Source organism: Anser cygnoides, chromosome W (genome assembly GCF_040182565.1).
Source record: "Anser cygnoides isolate HZ-2024a breed goose chromosome W, Taihu_goose_T2T_genome, whole genome shotgun sequence".
Classification (NCBI taxonomy): domain Eukaryota; kingdom Metazoa; phylum Chordata; class Aves; order Anseriformes; family Anatidae; genus Anser; species Anser cygnoides.
The window spans coordinates 17,254,556-17,272,763 of NC_089911.1; the positions used below are offsets into that span (position 1 = coordinate 17,254,556).

Below are 18,208 nucleotides of genomic sequence, written 5' to 3' on the forward strand. Positions count from 1 at the left end.
ACCCCTTTTCCCGCCCAACCCCTTGACTGACAGGCGAGGCTGCGCAGCCATTGGCTCACAGCGCAGTGAGGGCGGGACCCCGCTCAGCCGTTTGATTGACAGGCGGGGCCGCGCAGCCATTGGCTCACAGCGCAGTGAGGGCGGGACCCCGCTCAGCCGTTTGATTGACAGGCAGGGCCGCACAGCCATTGGCGCATGGCACCATGTGGGCGGGACCCCGCTCAGCCGTTTGACTGACAGGCGGGGCCGCGCAGCCATTGGCTCACAGCCCAAGGCGGGCGGGACCTCCCCTCAGCCTCCCTCAGTCGCTTGATTGACAACTGAGGCCGCGCGGCGATTGGCTCACCGCCCAAAGAGGGCGGGACCCGTTTTCCCGCCCAACCCCTTGACTGACAGGCGAGGCTGCGCAGCCATTGGCTCACAGCGCAGTGAGGGCGGGACCCCGCTCAGCCGTTTGATTGACAGGCGGGGCCGCGCGGCGATTGGCTCTCCGCCCAACGAGGGCGGGACCCCTTTTCCCGCCCAACCCCTTGACGGACAGCCGCCTCCGCCTACCCGCCGGCGGAGTGGGCGGGCCCCCGCCCGCCGACGCCGCGTCGCCATTGGGCGGCGGCCGGAAGAGGAGGAGCGCGGGGGAGAGGCGCGAAGATGGCGGCGGCGGCGGCGGCCGGGCCGGGGGCGGCGGGCGCCGCGCGGGTGTCGAGCGGGCGGGAGCTGGGCTGCGTGCCCGAGGTGGCGGCGGCGCTGGGGGCCGTGGCCCGCCAGGGGTGAGCGGCGCCTTTAAGCGCCCCGGTGGCGGTGGGGGGGGGGGGGCGGGGGAGCGCTTCCGGCGCCCCCTGACCCCCGACCCCTGACCCCTGACCCCTGACCCCCGGGGCAGGTTCGACTTCCTGGCGGCGCCGCTCTTCCACCCCCGGCACCGCCGCGAGTTCGGGGCCAGCCCCGCCAGGGGGCGGCCGGGGCCGCAGACGCGCTCGGACCTGCTGCTCAACGGCAGGGGTGAGGGCCCTATAGGCCTATACGTACATATACGTGTATGGGGGGGGCTACGGGGGGCCTATAGGGGGTGGGGAGGGTGTAGGGGGGCTGTGGGGGGGCTGGGGGGGCTGGGGAGGGGGTGTGGGGGGGCTATAGGGGCTGTAAGGGCCTTTAGGGGGGATATAGGGGGGTCTATAGGGGACGTAGGGGGTCTATAGGGGATATAGAAGGGGTATAGGGGCTGGGGAGGGGTGTGTGGGGGGGCTATAAGGGCTGTAAGGGCCTTTAGGGGGCATATGGGGGGTGTATGGGGGATGTATAGGGGATATAGGGGGTGTGTAGGGGCTATAGGGGGGCTGTAGGGGCTGGGGAGGGGGATGTGGGGGGGCTATAGGGGCTGTAAGGGATGTTAGGGGGGATATGGGGGGGTCTATAGGGGATGTAGGGGGTCTATAGGGGATATATAGGGGGTATAGGGGCTGGGGAGGGGGGTGTGGGGGGGCTATAGGGGCTGTAAGGGGCTTTAGGGGGGCATAGGGGGGTCTATAGGGGATGTAGGGGGTCTATAGGGGATATAGGGGGGTATAGGGGCTGGGGAGGGGGGTGTGGGGGGCTGTAGGGGATATAAGGGCCTTTAGGGAGGACGTAGGGGGGGGGACGTAGGGGGTGTATGGGGGATGTATAGGGGGTGTATAGGGATATATAGGGGGTATAGGGGCTGGGGAGAGGGGATGTGGGGGGGCTGTAGGGGCTGTAAGGGGATTTAGGGGGGATATAGAGGGTGTATAGGGGATGTAGGGGGTGTATAGAGGCTATAGGAGTCTGTAGGGGCTGCGGAGAGGGATATGGGGGGGCTGTAGGGGCTGTAAGGGGCTTTAGGGGGGCTATAGGGGATGTAGAGGGGATATAGGGGGTCTATAGGGGGTCTATAGGGGCTGCGGATGGGGATGTGGGGGGGCTATAGGGGCTTAAAGGGGTTTTAGGGGGGATATGGGGAATATATAGGGGGTATGTATAGGGGGTGTGTAGGGGATATATAGGGGGTGTAGGGGCTGGGGAGGGGTGTGTGTTGGGCTATAGGGACCGTAAAAGGCTTTAGGAGTATATAGGGGGTGTACGGGGGATGTATAGGGGATATAGGGAGTATATAGGGGGTCTATAGGGGCTGGGGAGGGGCTGTAGGGGGTGTTGAGGGGGTGTATAGGGGCTGGGGAGGGGGATTTGGGGGGCTATAGGGGATATAAGGGCCTTTAGGGGGGGCATAGGGGGTGTATAGGGGATGTATAGGGAATATATAGGAGGTATAGGGGCTGGGGAGGGGAATGTGGGGGGGTATAAGGGCTGTAAGGGGTTTTAGGGGGGATATGGGGGATATATAGGGATGTAGGAGATGTATAGGGGATGTATAGGGAGCATATAGGAGATATGTAGGGGGTATAGGGGCTAGGGAGAGGGTATAGGGGGCTACAGGGGGGCTGTGGGGGGTCTATAGGGGTGTATAGGGGCTGGGGAGGGGGACGTGGGGGGCTGTAGGGGCTATAAGGGGCTTTGGGGGGGGATATGGGGGGTCTATATGGGATGTGGAGAGTTCATAGGGAATATATAGGGGTATAGGGGGTATAGGGGGCGTATAGGGGCTATAGGGGGGCTGTAGGGGCTGGGGGGGGGGATATAGGGGCCGGGGGGGGGATATAGGTGCCGGGGGGGGGCCGCAGGCCCCTATAGCGCCCCCCCCGCGCCCCCAGACTGGACGACGCTGATCGTGGGCCGCCTGTCCCCGTGGATCCGCCCCGACTCCCCCCTGGAGCACGTGCGCCGCAACTCCGAGGCGGTCAGCAGGCCACGCCCCCTTCCCCGAGGCCACGCCCCCTTCCCCGAAGCCCCGCCCCCTTCCCCGAAGCCACGCCCCCAAACCCCGCCCCGGCCAATAACACGCACCCGGGGGCCGAAGCCCCGCCCCCTTGTTGAAGCCCCGCCCCCTTACCGAAGCCCCGCCCCCTATCGAAGCCCCGCCCCTTGTCGAAGCCCCGCCCCATCGAAGCCCCGCCCCCTGGCTTAAACCACGCCCCCTTGCTGAAGCCACGCCCCCTGTTGCCCCGCCCACCCTGTTGCCCCGCCCCCTTCCCACCCCATCGCCCTCTCTGAGCCCCGCCCCCTTAGGCCACGCCCCCTTAGGCCACGCCCCCTTAGGCCACGCCCACCACACCCCGCCCACTTAAGCCCCGCCCCCGAGCCCCGCCCACCTTAAGCCCCGCCCCCTTTGAGCCCCGCCCACCTCCTCCAACCCCCCCCCACCCCGCCCTCCCCCAAAGCCCCGCCCCCTCAAGCCCCGCCCCCGGGGGCCCCGCCCCCGGGGGCCCCGCCCACCGAAGCCCCGCCCACCGAAGCCCCGCCCCCCCCCAGGCCATGCTGCAGGAGCTGGACTTCGGGGCGTACCTGGGGCTGCCGGCCTTCCTGCTGCCCCTGCGCGGCCCCCACAGCCCCAACCTGGCGCGGGTGCTGAGCGCCCACCTGCACAGCGGGCACCACAGCGCCGCCGTGAGCACTGGGGGGGGACTGGGAGGCACTGGGAGGGAACTGGGAGGCGCTGGGAGGGGGCTGGGATATACCGGGAGGGGGCTGGCGGGGACTGGGAGGGGTTGTGGGGGGCTTTGGGGGGCTTATGGGGGGGCTGTAAGGGGTTATTGGGGGTCTGGGGGGCACTGGGAGGGAACTGGGAGGCACTGGGATATACTGGGAGGGAACTGGGATATACTGGGAGGCGCTGGGAGGGGAAATGGCGGCACTGGGAGGGAACCGGGGGGCGCTGGGGGGGGCCTGGGAGCACTGGGAGGGGGCTGAGGGGCTCTGGGGAGGCACTGGGACGTACTGGGAGGGCACTGGGCTGTACTGGGGGGGCTGAGGGAGGCGGCGGGGGGGGCTCGTACTGGTTCTTACTGGTCCGTACTGGTGCAGTTCTGGGTGCGGGTGCCGCTGGTGGCCCCCGAGGACTCGCGTGACGACGTCATCGAGAACGAGAGCCCCGTGGGGGAGGGGGAGGGGGCGGCCGAGGAGCGCACCTGGCACTGGTGGGCACTGGGATATACTGGGAGGGACTGGGAGGGACTGGGAGGGGGCGGGGAGGGACTGGGAGGGGGCAGGGAGGGGGCTGGGAGGGGTGGGGAGGGACTGGGGGGGGAGCTGGGGGCACTGGGAGGGAACTGGGGGACACTGGGAGGGACTGGGAGGGAACTGGGATATACTGGGACGTACTGGGATATACTGGGAGGGGGACTGGGGGCGCTGGGAGGGACTGGGAGGCTTTTGGGGTGAAAAGCGGGGATCTGGGGGCCGGAATCGGGGGGAGGAGTGGGAGACGGGAGGGGCCGGGTGGGTTTTGGGGGGAAAAATGGGGATTTTGGGGTCAGAATCCGGGATTTTGGGCAAAAAACGGGGTTTGGGGGTCAAAAATGCGATTTTGGGGTTAAAAAGGGGAATTTGGGGGTAAAAGGGGGGGGTTGGGGCCAAAAAGGGGGGGATTTTGGGGCCAAAAAGGGGGGATTTGGGATTAAAAGGGGGGATTTGGGGGGAAAAATGGGGATTTTGGGGTCAAAAAGCGGCGTTTTGGGCCAAAACCCTGGGTTTTGAGTCAAAACCTCGTCTTCGGGGGGTCAGGAGGGGGATTTGGGGCCCAAAAAGTGGGATTTTGGGGCCAAAAGGAGCCGTTTGGGGCGCCGGGAAGGATCCGGGGCGAGAAGAGGAGGTTTTGGGGGCGGGCGGGGCCCCGTTTCGGGGCTAAAAGCGCCGCTTTTGGGGCCGCAGGTGGCACAACTTCCGCACCCTCTGCGACTACAACAAGCGGGTGGGCGTCGGTGAGTGGGGGCGGGGCCTAAAGGGGCGTGGCCTAAAGGGGGCGGTGCTTAAAGGGGCGTGGCCTCGTGGTGGGGGCGTGGCCTCGTGGGTGGGGGCGTGGCCACGACGCAAAGGGGGCGGGGCTTAAGGGGGTAGACGGACAGGAGGGTTCGAGGGGGTGGGGCTACAGGGGGGCGTGGCCGAAAAGAGGGCGTGGCCACGGGTCTTGGGGGCGTGGCCTCGGTGGAAAGGGGGCGGGGCTTAAGGCTTAAAGGGGTAGAACCGGGTCTGAGGGGGGGGGGGTTATTGGAGGGGGCGGGGGCTGTTGAAGGGGCGTGGCCACGGAGGGGGCGTGGCTATGGGGTGGGCGTGGCCTGGGGGTGTGGGCGTGGCTTTAGGGGTTGTGGGCGTGGCCAGGGTGTTGTGGGCGGGGCCTAACCCTTGGTATGGGCATGGATGGGGACCGTAGGGGGGTGTCAAGGGGGCGTGGCCTAACCTAGGGGGCGGGGCCTAACCGAGGGGGGCGGGGCCTGACCGAGGGGGGCGTGGCCAGAGCATGGTGGGCGGGGCCTAACCCTTGGTATGGGCATGTAGGGGGGCCATAGGGGGGTGTCGAGGGGGCGGGGCCTAACCTAGGGGGCGGGGCCTAACCTAGGGGGCGGGGCCTAACCGAGGGGGCGTGGCCTCGCGGAGGGGGCGTGGCCTCGCGGAGGGGGCGTGGCCTGAGCGCCCCCGCCCCCCCCCGCAGCCCTGGAGGTGGGCCCGGACCTGCCGTCGGGGGCGGCCATCGACCGGTGGCTGGGCGAGCCGGTGCGGGCGGCCATCTTGCCCACCGGCGTCTTCCTCACCAACAAGAAGGGCTTCCCCGTGCTCTCCCGCCCCCACCAGCGCCTGCTCGGCCGCCTGCTCAGGGTGCCAAGGGGGGGGGGGCCGGGGGGGTTACGGGGAGGGGGTTATTGGGACGGGGAGGGGGTTATGGGGTGGGGAGGGGGCTGTGGGGTGGTTATTGGGGGTGGAGGAGGGGGTTATGGGGTGGGTGTGGGGCTGGGGAGGGGGCTGAGGGGCTGGAACAGGGGGTTATTGGGACAGGGAGGGGGTTGTGGGGGTGGGGAGGGGGTTATGGGGCGGTTGTGGGGCTGGGATGGGATCTATGGGTCCCAGTCTGGGCTCTATGGGGCAGGCTGTGGGTCCGTGGGTCCCAGTATCAGATCTGTGGGGCAGCCTATGGGTCCCTGGGTCCCGGTAGCGGCTCTATGGGGCAGGCTATGGGGTCTATGGGTCCCAGTCCGGGTTCTATGGGGCAGGCTGTGGGTCCGTAGGTCCCAGTATCAGATCTATGGGTCCCAGTCCGGGCTCTATGGGGCAGGCTGTGGGTCTCCGGGCCCCGGTAGAGGCTCCATTGGGCAGGCTGTGGGGTCTGTGGGTCCCGGTCCGGGCTCTATGGGGCAGGCTGTGGGTCCGTGGGTCCCGGTATCAGATCTATGGGTCCCAGTAGCGGCTCTATGGGGCAGGCTATGGGTCCCAGCACCAGATCTATGGGGCAGGCTGTGGGTCCCTGGGTCCCAGTATCAGATCTATGAGTCCCGGTAGCGGCTCTATGGGGCAGGCTATGGGGTCTATGGGTCCCAGTCCGGGCTCTATGGGGCAGGCTGTGGGTCTATGGGGCAGGCTGTGGGTCTGTGGGTCCCAGTCTGGGCTCTATGGGGCAGGCTATGGGTCTGTGGCTCCCGGCACCAGATCTATGGGGCAGGCTGTGGGTCTGTGGGTCCCGGTATCAGATCTGTGGGTCCCGGTAGCAGCTCTATGGGGCAGGCTGTGGGTCTATGGGGCAGGCTGTGGGTCTATGGGGCAGGCTGTGGGTCCGTGGGTCTGGGTATCAGATCTATGGGTCCCGGTAGCGGTCTATGGGGCAGGCTGTGGGTCTATGGGGCAGGCTATGGGTCCATGGGTCCCAGTCCCAGATCTATGGGGCAGGCTGTGGGTCTGTGTGTCCGGGTATCAGATCTATGGGTCCCGGTAGTGGCTCTATGGGGCAGGCTGTGGGTCTATGGGTCCCGGTCCGGGTTCTATGGGGCAGGCTGTGGGTCGGTGGGTCCGGGTATCAGATCTATGGGTCCCGGTAGCGGCTCTATGGGGCAGGCTGTGGGTCTATGGGGCAGGCTGTGGGTCTATGGGGCAGGCTGTGGGTCGGTGGGTCCGGGTATCAGATCTATGGGTCCCGGTAGCAGCTCTATGGGGCAGGCTGTGGGTCTATGGGGCAGGCTGTGGGTCTATGGGGCAGGCTGTGGGTCTATGGGGCAGGCTGTGGGTCGGTGGGTCCGGGTATCAGATCTATGGGTCCCGGTAGCGGCTCTATGGGGCAGGCTGTGGGTCCGTGGGTCCTGGTATCAGATCTGTGGGTCCCGGTCTGGGCTCTATGGGGCAGGCTGTGGGTCTATGGGGCAGGCTGTGGGTCCGTGGGTCCCGGTATCAGATCTGTGGGTCCCGGTCCGGGTTCTATGGGGCAGGCTGTGGGTCGGTGGGTCCCGGCAGCGGCTCGGTGGGGCGGGCGTGGGCCTGACACCGCGGGGCGCCCCCCAGCTGGAGGTGCAGGTGGTGCTGTGGGGCGCCCCCCACCACGGGGGGAAGCCGCTGGGCGCGTACCTGCAGTACCTGGAGTACCTGGGGCAGAGCCGCCCGCCCCCCTCCGCCTACGAGCTCTTCGCCCGCGGCTACGAGGACTACCTCCAGTCCCCCCTGCAGGTGGGCGGGGCTAGCCCCAAAGGGGGCGGGGCTAACCCCAAAGGGGGCGGGGCTAACCCAAAGGGGCGGGGCTAACCCCAAAGGGGCGGGGCTAACCCCAAAAGGGGGCGGGGCTAACCCCAAAGGGGGCGGGGCTAACCCCAAAGGGGGCGGGGCTAACCCCAAAGGGGGCGGGGCTAACCCCAAAGCTAACCCCAAAGGGGGGGGCTAACCCAAAGGCTAACCCCAAAGGGGGCGGGGTTAAAAGGGGGCGTAACCCAAAAATGGGGAGGGGTAGGGGTAGGGAGGGGGTGGTTGCGGACGGAAGGGGGGAGGAAAGGGTTAAAAGGGGCTGGCTTGTTTAAAGGGGCGTGGCTAATCAAAAGGGGCGGGGTTAATCCAAAAGGGGCGGGGTTAACCCCAAAAGGGGGGGGGACTAACCCAAAAATGGGGCGGGGTAGGGGATGGAGGGGGTGGGTGCGGATGGGAGGGGGGGAGGAAAGGGTTAAAAGGGGCGTGGCTTGTTTAAAGGGGCGTGGCTAACCCAAAGGGGCGGGGCTAAGAAAAAGGGGCGGGTTAACCCCAAAAGGGGGGGGGACTAACCCAAAAATGGGGCGGGGTAGGGGGAGAGAGGGGGTGGGTGCGGATGGGAGGGGGGAGGAAAGGGTTAAAAGGGGCGTGGCTAACCCGAGAGGGGGCGTGGCTACCCAAAAGGGGCGTGGCTAACCCAAAAGGGGCGTGGCTAACACAAAAGGGGCGGGGCTAACAAAAAGGGGCGGGATTAACCCCAAAAAGGGGCGGGGCTAACCAAAAGGGGGGGACAGGGAGGGGGCGGGGCTCGGCGAGGGGGCGTGGCCAAACGTGGGCGTGGTCAGCGAGGGGGGCGTGGCTTGACCCCCGGGTGGGCGTGTCCCCCGCTGGCCCCGCCCCCTCGCAGCCGCTGATGGACAACCTGGAGTCGCAGACCTACGAGGTCTTCGAGAAGGACCCGATCAAATACTCCCAGTACCAGCAGGTGGGCAGGGCCTGCGCCGGAAGTGGGGGGGCGTGGCCGCGCCGAGGGGGGCGTGGCCGCACGTGACCACGCCCCCCTTTTTTTGGCCCCGCCCCCTTTTCCTTAAAAGGCCATCTACAAGTGCCTCCTGGACCGCGTCCCCGAGGAGGAGAAGGACACCAACGTGCAGTGAGTGCCCCGCGCCCGCCGTGGGGCGCCCCGTAGCGCCGCGGGGTGCCCTGCGTCCTTATGGGGTGCCCCACGCATCTATGGGGCGCCCCACGCACCTATGGGGCGCCCCACATCCCCATGGGGCACCCCAAATCCCAGTGGGGTGCTCTATATTGTTATGGGGCGCCCCACATCCTTATGGGGTACCTTATATCCTTATGGGGCGCCCCACATCCTCCTGGGGCGCCCTATATCCCCTATGGGGTGCCAATATCCTTATGGGGTGCCCCACGCATCTATGGGGCGCCCCTCATCCCCATGGCGTGCTCTATATTCTTATGGGGCACCCTATATCCCTATGGGGCGCCCCACACATCTATGGGGCACACCACGTCCATATGGGGCGCCCTACATGCCCTATGGGGTGCCAATATCCTTATGGGGCGCCCCACACATCTATGGGGCACACCACGTCCATATGGGGCGCCCTATATCCCCTATGGGGTGCCAATATCCTTATGGGGTGCCCCACACATCTATGGGGCGCCCCTCATCCCCATGGGGCACCCCAAATCCCAATGGGGTGATCTATATTGTTATGGGGCACCCTATATCCTTATGGGGCGCCCTATATCCCCTATGGGGTGCCGATATCCTTATGGGGTGCCCCACGCACCTATGGGGCGCCCCACATCCCAATGGGGCACCCCAAATCACAATGGCGTCCTTTATATTCTTATGGGGCAACCTATATCCCTATGGGGCGCCCCATATATCTATGGGGCACCCCACATCCCTATGGGGCACCCTATATCCCCTATGGGGTGCCGATATCCTTATGGGGTGCCCCACGCATCTATGGGGCGCCCCACATCCCCCTGGGGCACCCCACATCCCAATGGGGTGCTCTATATTCTTATAGGGCAATCTATATCCCTATGGGGCGCCCCACATATCTATGGGGCACCCCACATCCCCCTGGGGCACCCCAAATCCCCATGGGCTGGTCTATATTTGTATGGGACACTCTATATCTTTATGGGGTGCCCCACATATCTATGGGGTGCCCCACATCCTTATGGGGCGCCCTATATCCCCTATGGGGTGCCGATATCCTTATGGGGTGCCCCATGCACCTATGGGGCGCCCCACATCCCCATGGGGCACCCCAAATCCCAATGGGGTGCTCTATATTCTTATGGGGCATCATATATCTTTATGGGGTGCCCCACACATCTATGGGGCACCCCAAATCCCCATGGGGCGCCCCAAATCCCCACAGGGCACCCTATATCCTCTATGGGGCACCCTATATCCTCAATGGGGCGCCCCACATCCCCATGGGGCACCCCACATCCCCATGGGGGGCGCCCTACACCCCTCTCGACACCCGCGTTTCCCTACGGGGCGCCCCATAGGCGCTATGGGGCACCCTATACTTCCACGGGGTGCCCCACACATCTATGGGGCGCCCCACGTCCCCGTGGGACACCCCAACTCCCCACGGGGGGCGCCCCACACCCTTTCCGCCGCCGCCGTTTCCCGACGGGGCGCCCCCGAACCTCGACGTCGTGGCCGCGGGGCGGCCGTGGGGCGGCCGTGGGGCGGCTATGGGGCGGCTATGGGGCTGAGCGCCGCCCCCCGCCCCACAGGGTGGTGCTGGTGCTGGGGGCGGGCCGGGGGCCGCTGGTCAACGCCACGCTGAGGGCCGCCCGCCAGGCCGCCCGCCGCGTCCGCGTCTACGCCGTGGAGAAGAACCCCAACGCCGTGGTCACGTGAGCTGCTGCCCCATGGCTGCCCCATATCTGCCCCATGGATTCCCCATGGCTGCCCCATAGATTCCCTGTGGCTGCCCCATAGCTGCCCCATGGCTGCCCCATAGATTCCCTGTGGCTGCCCCATAGCTGCCCCATGGCTGCCCCATAGATTCCCCATAGGTTCCCCGTAGGTTCCCCGTAGATTCCCCGTAGATTCCCCGTAGCACCCCACAACTGCCCCATGGCTGCCCCATAGATCCCCCACAGCGCCCCACAGCTGCCCCACAGCTGCCCCATAGACACCCCAAAGTACCCTAAGTACCCCATAGAGGCCCCCCAGCACCCCCTAAACCCCTCCGTCGCCCCATAGCCCCCCTGTATACGCCCCACACCGCCCCATAACCCGCCCCATTGCCCCCTAGCCACCCTATATACACCCCATAGTGCCCCCTAGATTCCTTTATCGCCCCATAGCCACCCTATATATACCCCATGCCACCCCGTAACCCACTCAATCACCCCAAAACCACCCTATATATACTCCATACCACCCCATAACCCATTCCATCACCCCATAACCACCCTATATATACCCCATACCACCCCGTAACCCACTCAACCACCCCAAAACCACCCTATATTTACCCCATACCACCCCATAACCCACTTCATCACCCCATAGCCACCCTATATACACCCCATAGCACCCCATAACGTATCTCATCACCCCATAACCACCCTATGTACACCCCATACCACCCCATAACCTACGCAATCACCCCATAACAACCCTATATATAGCCTATACCACCTCATAATGCACTTCATCACTCCATAACCATCCTATATAGACCCCATACCACCCCATAACCTATCCCATCACCCCATAACCACCCTATATTTACCCCACACCACCCCATATTCCACTGTATCACCCCATAATCACTCTATATATACCCCATACCACCCCATAACCCACTCCATCGCCCCATAACCACCCTATATAGACGCCATACCACCCCATAACCTATTCCATCAACCCATAACCACCCTATATTTACCCTATACCACCCCATAACCCGCTCCATCACCACCTAACCACCCTGTATATACCCCATACCACCCCATAACCCAGTTTATCACCCCATAACCACCCTATATATACCCCACACCACCCCATAACCTATTCCATCGCCCCATAACCACCATATATATACCCCATACCACCCCATAACCTATTCCATTGCCCCATAACCACCCTATATATGCCCCATACCAGCCTATAATCCACTCCATCACCCCATAACCACCCTATATTTACCCCATACCACCCCATAACCCACTACATCACCCCATAACCGCCCTATATTTACCCCGTACCACCGCATAACCCACTCCATCACCCCATAACCACCTTATATACACCCCATACCACCCCATAACCCACTTAATCACCCCATAACCACCCTATACATACCTTATACCACCCCATAACCTATCGCATCACCCCATAACCGCCCTCTTTTTACTCCATACCACCCCATAACCCACTCCATCACCCCATAACCACCCTATATTTATCCCATACTGCCCCATAACCCCCTTCATCACCCCATAACCACCCTATATACGCCCCATACCGCCCCATAATCCACTCCATTACCCCATAACCACCCTATATATACCCCATACCACCCCATAACCCACTCCGCTGCCCCTTAATCCTCTCCACCGCCCCGTAACCCCCCTATACCTACCCCAGACCCCCTACCCCCGCCCCCTAAGCCCCGCCCCTCGCCCCATGACCCCGCCCCTGACCCCGTGACCCCGCCCCTCACCCCGCCCCCCGCCCCGCAGGCTGGAGAGCTGGCAGTACGAGGAGTGGGGCGCGCAGGTGACGGTGGTGCCGCGGGACATGCGAGAGTGGCGGGCGCCCGAGGCCGCCGACCTGCTGGTGTCGGAGCTGCTGGGCTCCTTCGGGGACAACGAGCTGTCCCCCGAGTGCCTGGACGGCGCCCAGCCCTGCCTCAAGGGTGCGCCAGGGCTTGGGGGAGGGGGGTATGTGGGGCCGGGTTGTGGGGCCGGGGGGGGCGGGGGAGTGGGGTTTGGGGTGCGGGAGGGCGGTACGGGGGGGATGGGGTGGGCGCTACAGGTGGTCGTTTGAGGTTTGACCCGACTTTGGGTCTCCAGAGGTGGGTTTTGGCGTCTGGGGGTCTTTAGGGATGGGTTTTGACATCAGTAGCGATGGGTTTGGGGGTGTTTGGGTCTATAGGGATGGGATTTGGGGTGTTGGGGGTCATGGGAACGGGTTTTGGGGGCGTTGGGGTTGATGGAGTGGACGTTGGAGGTCTTCGTTTGAGGTTTGACCCAACTTTGGGGCTCCAGAGATGGGTTTTGGGGTCTGGGGGTCTTTAGGGATGGGTTTTGAGGTCAACAGGGACGGGTTTTGGGGTGTTCGGGGTCAATAGGAACAGCTTTTGGGGCGTTGGGAGCCATAAAAAGGGGTTTTGGGGGCATTGGGGCGATGGGGTGGGTGTTGGAGGTCGTCATTTGAGGTTTGACCCAACTTTGGGGCTCCAGAGGTGGGTTTTGGGGTCTGGGGGTCTTCAGGGATGGGTTTTGGGGTCAGTAGGGATGGGTTTTGGGGTATTTAGGTCTATAGGGATGGGATTTGGGGTGTTTGGGTCTATAGGGATGGGATTTGGGGTGTTGGGGGTCACGGGAAGGGGTTTTGGGGGCGTTGGGGTCGATGGGATGAGTTTGGGACGTCTTCGTTTGACGTTGGGGGGCTTGGGGATGGATTTTGGGGTCCATTGGGATGAGTTACGGGGTCTGGGGGTCCACAGGAATATTTTTGGGGTCTGGCGGTCCGTGGGGGTGGGTTTTGGGGTCAGTAGGCCGGGATTGGGGGGTTTGGGGTCTGCGGGAACGGGATTTGGGGCCGTTGGGCGCCCGGAGGACGCGTTTTGGGGCCGCTGGGTGCGGGGCCGGGTTTCGGGGTGTGAAGCCGGGATTTCGGGGTGGTGGGGCCGGGTTTTCGGGGTGGTGGGGCCGGTGCTGACGGGGCCGCCCCACAGAGGGGGGGGGTGAGCATCCCGTGCGCCTACACCTCCTTCCTGGCCCCGCTCTCCTCCTCCAAGCTCTACAACGAGGTGCGGGCCTGCCGCGAGCGCGACCGCGACCCCGAGGTACAGCGGGGGGATTTTGGGGGTCCCGGGGGGGGGCTTCGGGGGTCCCGGGGGGGCTTTCGGGGTCCTGGGGGGGCTTTCGGGGTCTTGGGAGGGCTTTTGGGGTCTTGGGGAGGTTGTGGGGGGGCTTTGGGATGGTTATGGAGGGGTCTTCGGGGTCTTGGGTTGGCCGTGGGGGGGTTTTGGCGTCTTTTGGGGGTCTTGGGGGGTCTTTGGGGTCTTTGGGGGGTCTTAGGGGGTCGTGGGGGGGATTTGGGGTCTTGGGGTGGTCACGGGGGTCTTTGGGTGGGCATGGGGGGTGTGGGGGGGTCTCAGGATTGGTCGTCGGGGGGGTTTTGGGGCCTTGAGGGGTCTTTGGGGTCTTTGGGTGCCCATGGGGGGTCTTTGGGTGGTCATGGGGGGGCTTTGGGGTCTTGGGGGAGTTGTGGGGGATCTTTGGGGGGCCACGGGGGGGTTTTGGGGTCTTTGGGGGGTCCTTGGGTGGTCATGGGGGGGCTTTGGGTGGGCATAGGGGGGTTTTGGGGTCTTGGGTTGGCTTTGGGGGGTCTTTGGGCGGGCGTGGGGGGGTGTTGGGGTCTTTGGGGTCTCGGGGGGGTGTTTGGGGTCTCGGGGGGGTCTTCAGGGTCTTGGGGGTCTCGGGGGGGTCTTTGGGGTCTTGGGGGTGTCTTCAGGGTCTTGGGGGTCTTGGGGGTGTTTGGGGTCTCGGGGGGGTCTTGGGGGTCTTGGGGCTCTTTGGGGTCTCAGGGGGGTCTTGGGGGTCTTGGGGGGGTGTTTGGGGTCTTGGGGGGGTCTTTGGGGTCTTGGGGGGGTCTTTGGGGTCTTGGGGGTCTCGGGGGGGGTCTTTGGGGTCTCGGGGGGGTCTTCGGGGTCTTGGGGGTCTTGGGGGGGTGTTTGGGGTCTTGGGAGGGTCTTCAGGGTCTTGGGGGTCTCAGGGGGCTCTTTGGGGTCTCGGGGGGGTCTTTGGGGTCTCAGGGGGCTCTTTGGGGTCTTTGGGGTCTCGGGGGGGTCTTGGGGGTCTCGGGGGGGTCTTTGGGGTCTCGGGGGGGTCTTCGGGGTCTTGGGGGTCTTTGGGGTCTTTGGGGTCTCGGGGGGGTCTTTGGGGTCTCGGGGGGGTGTTTGGGGTCTCAGGGGGCTCTTTGGGGTCTTTGGGGTCTCGGGGGGGTCTTGGGGGTCTCGGGGGGGTCTTTGGGGTCTCAGGGGGCTCTTTGGGGTCTCGGGGGGGTGTTTGGGGTCTCGGGGGGGCCGTTTGTGGCCGCGGGCTGCCCCCGTGTCCCCCCCCCGCCCGCAGGCGCAGTTCGAGATGCCGTACGTGGTGCGCCTGCACAACTTCCACCAGCTGGCCCCGCCCCAGCCCTGCTTCTCCTTCCGGCACCCCAAGCCAGGTAGGGGCGGGGCCTCCCGGACCACGCCCACAAAGGGGCGGGGCCTCCAGGACCACGCCCACAAAAGGGCGGGGCCTCCCCGACCACGCCCACAAAGGGGCGGGGCCGCCCGGACGACGCCCACAAAAGGGCGGGATTCTGGGGGGGCGGCGCGGCCGCTCGACGCCGCGTCGGCTCCTCCCCCCCGTGACGTCACGAGGGGGGCGGGGCCTCAAGGAAAGGGGGCGTGGCCCTCGCTGACCACGCCCCCTCCTCGTCCAGACCCCGCCCAGGACAACAACCGGTACCGGCGGCTGGCGTTCCGCGTGGGGGTGAACACGGTGCTGCACGGCTTCGCCGGCTACTTCGAGACCACGCTCTACGGCGACATCACGCTCAGTGAGGGGGGCGGGGCTTGGGGTGGGCGTGGCCCGGGGGGCGGGGCCTAAATGGGCGGGGTCCCGGGGGGCGGGGCCTAAGGGGGTGGGGTCTGAAGGGGGTGGGGCTTGAGGGTGGGGTCTAAAGGGGGTGGGGCTTGAGGGTCGTCAATGGTTGGGTCAAGGGTGGGGTGGGTGGTGGGGCGGGGCGAAAAGGGGCGGGGCTAAAGGGGGCGGGGCTAAAGGGGGTGGGGTCTAAGGGGGTGGGGCCTAAAGGGGCGGGGCCTCAATGGGTGGGGCCTAAGGGGGTGGGGTCTGAAGGGGGTGGGGCTTGAGGGTCGTCAATGGTTGGGTCAATGAGGGTGGGTTGGGGGGTGGGGCGGGGCAAAAGGGGCGGGGCTTAAAGGGGTGTGGTCACGGGGGGCGGGGCTTAAAGGGGGCGCGGCCAATGGGGGGTGGAGGGGGGCGGGGCTTGCGGTGACGGGGGCGGGGCCCCGCAGGTATCCGCCCCGAGACGCACTCCCCGGGGATGTTCTCCTGGTTCCCCATCTTCTTCCCCATCAAGGTGCGGCGGCCATCTTGGGCGGGGCGGGGGCGGCACCTCCCAGTCCCTCCCAGTGCCTCCCAGTCCCTCCCAGTCCCTCCCAGTCCCCCCCAGTACACCCCGCTTCCCTCCCAGTCCCCCCCAGACCCCTTATAGCCCCCCTACATCACCCCCGTAACCCCCTATGACACCCCAATAATCCCCCATAACCCCCCAGAACCCCTCCCAGTATATCCCAGCTCCTCCCAGTACCTCCCAGTCCCCTCCCAGTACCTCCCAGTCCCCTCCCAGTCCCTCCCAGTTCCCCCCAGACCCCCCATAACCCCCCATATCACCCCCATAACCCCCCAGCAGCCCCCCACAACCCCCCTATAGCCCCTCCCAGCCCCTCCCAGTACCTCCCAGTCTCCTCCCAGTACATCCCAGTCCCCAGGGCGGCCATCTTGGGCCGATCCCCTGGGGCTCCCCATGATGGCGGCCATCTTGGGCTGACCCCCTTAATCTCTCCCCCCATCACGGCGGCCATCTTGGGTTGGCGGCCATCTTGGGTTGGCGGCCATCTTGTTTTGGTGGCCATCTTGGGTTGGCGGCCATCTTGTTTTGGTGGCCATCTTGGGTTGGCGGCCATCTTGGGTTGACCCCATTGGGTTCCCCTTGACGTTGGCCATCTTGTGGTGACCCCATTGGGCTCCCCGTGAGGTCGCCCATCTTGGGTTGACCCCCTCGAGCTCGCCCATCATCATGGCGGCCATCTTGTGTTGACCCCCTCCTCCTCCTCCCCTTGAGGCGGCCATGTTGGGTTGGTGCCAATGGGTTCTCCATGAGGTCGGCCATCTTGTGTTGACCATCAGGGTGATGGTGGCCATCTTGTGGTGACCCCGTTGGGTCCCCCATGAGCTCGGCCATCTTGGGTTGACCCCCTTGATCTTCCCCCCCATCACAGCGGCCATCTTGGGCTGATCCCCTTGGGTTCCCCATGATGGCGACCATCTTGTGCTGACCCCATTGGGTTCTCCAAGATGTCGGCCATCTTGTGCTGACCCCATTGGGTTCTCCATGAGGTCGGCCATCTTGTGGTGACCCCATTGGGCTCCCCAAGAGGTCGGCCATCTTGTGGTGACCCCATTGGGCTCCCCTTGGCGTTGGCCATCTTGCGTTGACCATCAGGGTGACGGTGGCCATCTTGTGCTGACCCCATTGGGTTCTCCATAAGGTCGGCCATCTTGTGCTGACCCCATCGGGCTCCCCAAGAGGTCGGCCATCTTGTGGTGACCCCATTGGGTTCCCCTTGGCGTCGGCCATCTTGTGCTGACGCCATTGGGTTCTCCAAGACGTCGGCCATCTTGTGCTGACCCCATTGGGTTCTGCATGAGGTCGGCCATCTTGTGGTGACCCCATTGGGCTCCCCAAGAGGTCGGCCATCTTGTGGTGACCCCATTGGGCTCCCCTTGATGTTGGCCATTTGTGTTGACCATCAGGGTGACGGTGGCCATCTTGTGTTGACCCCATCGGGCTCCCCAAGAGGTCGGCCATCTTGTGCTGACCCCATTGGGTTCTCCATAAGGTCGGCCATCTTGTGCTGACCCCATCGGGCTCCCCAAGAGGTCGGCCATCTTGTGCTGACCCCATTGGGTTCCCCTTGACGTTGGCCATCTTGCGTTGACCATCAGGGTGACGGTGGCCATCTTGTGCTGACCCCATCGGGCTCTCCATGAGTTCGGCCATCTTGGGGACGCCCCCCCGTAACCCCCCCCCCTTTTTTCTCTCCCCGCAGCAGCCGCTGGCCGTGCGGGCGGGCGAGGAGGTGGCGGTGGCCTTCTGGCGCTGCGCCACCCCGAAGAAGGTGTGGTACGAGTGGGCCGTCACGGCGCCCGCCTGCTCGGCCCTGCACAACCCCACCGGCCGCTCCTACACCATCGGCCTCTGAGCCCAATAAAGCGCCCTCACTGCACCCCCCGGCCTCCCGGCGGATGTCTTGGGGGGGGGACGGCGGCCATCTTGGGAGGGGGGCGGCCATCTTGGGAGGGGGGCGGCCGTCTTGGGAGGGGGGCGGCCGTCTTGGGAGGGGGGCAGCCATCTTGGGAGGGGGGCGGCCGTCTTGGGGGTTTTTGGGTGGGGGGAAGCGGGAGGGGGCGGTGGACGTCTTGGGGGGGGCGGTGGCCATCTTGGGAGGGGGGCGACCATCTTGGGAGGGGGGCGGCCATCTTGGGAGGGGGGCGACCATCTTGGGAGGGGGGCGGCCGTCTTGGGGGTTTTTGGGTGGGGGGAAGCGGGAGGGGGCGGTGG

The 18,208-nt window shown here is 65.3% G+C and overlaps 1 protein-coding gene across 1 annotated transcript; it reads left to right on the forward strand.

The window, feature by feature from the left end:
• Nucleotides 1–608: 608 nt before the first annotated feature.
• Nucleotides 609–17,873, forward strand: LOC125181829 (protein arginine N-methyltransferase 5-like). The gene is made up of 17 exons (XM_066987410.1): nucleotides 609–767; nucleotides 881–999; nucleotides 2,724–2,809; nucleotides 3,382–3,516; nucleotides 3,934–4,046; nucleotides 4,780–4,829; nucleotides 5,558–5,721; nucleotides 7,390–7,551; nucleotides 8,468–8,545; nucleotides 8,655–8,713; nucleotides 10,348–10,470; nucleotides 12,310–12,487; nucleotides 13,530–13,640; nucleotides 14,929–15,022; nucleotides 15,284–15,400; nucleotides 15,879–15,943; nucleotides 17,697–17,873. Exons 1-17 carry the CDS (start codon nucleotides 649–651, stop codon nucleotides 17,847–17,849), a joined length of 1,926 nt encoding a protein of 641 aa, XP_066843511.1. The 5' UTR covers nucleotides 609–648; the 3' UTR covers nucleotides 17,850–17,873.
• Nucleotides 17,874–18,208: the final 335 nt, after the last annotated feature.

Bases quoted from the DNA above. Each gene is read 5' to 3' on its own strand.
- LOC125181829 (XM_066987410.1), top strand. From the start codon at position 649: ATGGCGGCGGCGGCGGCGGCCGGGCCGGGGGCGGCGGGCGCCGCGCGG. The intron at 768-880 runs GTGAGCGGCGCC...CCCCCGGGGCAG, and splicing joins GGGGCCGTGGCCCGCCAGGG to GTTCGACTTCCTGGCGGCGC. The intron at 15,023-15,283 runs GTAGGGGCGGGG...CTCCTCGTCCAG, and splicing joins CTTCCGGCACCCCAAGCCAG to ACCCCGCCCAGGACAACAAC.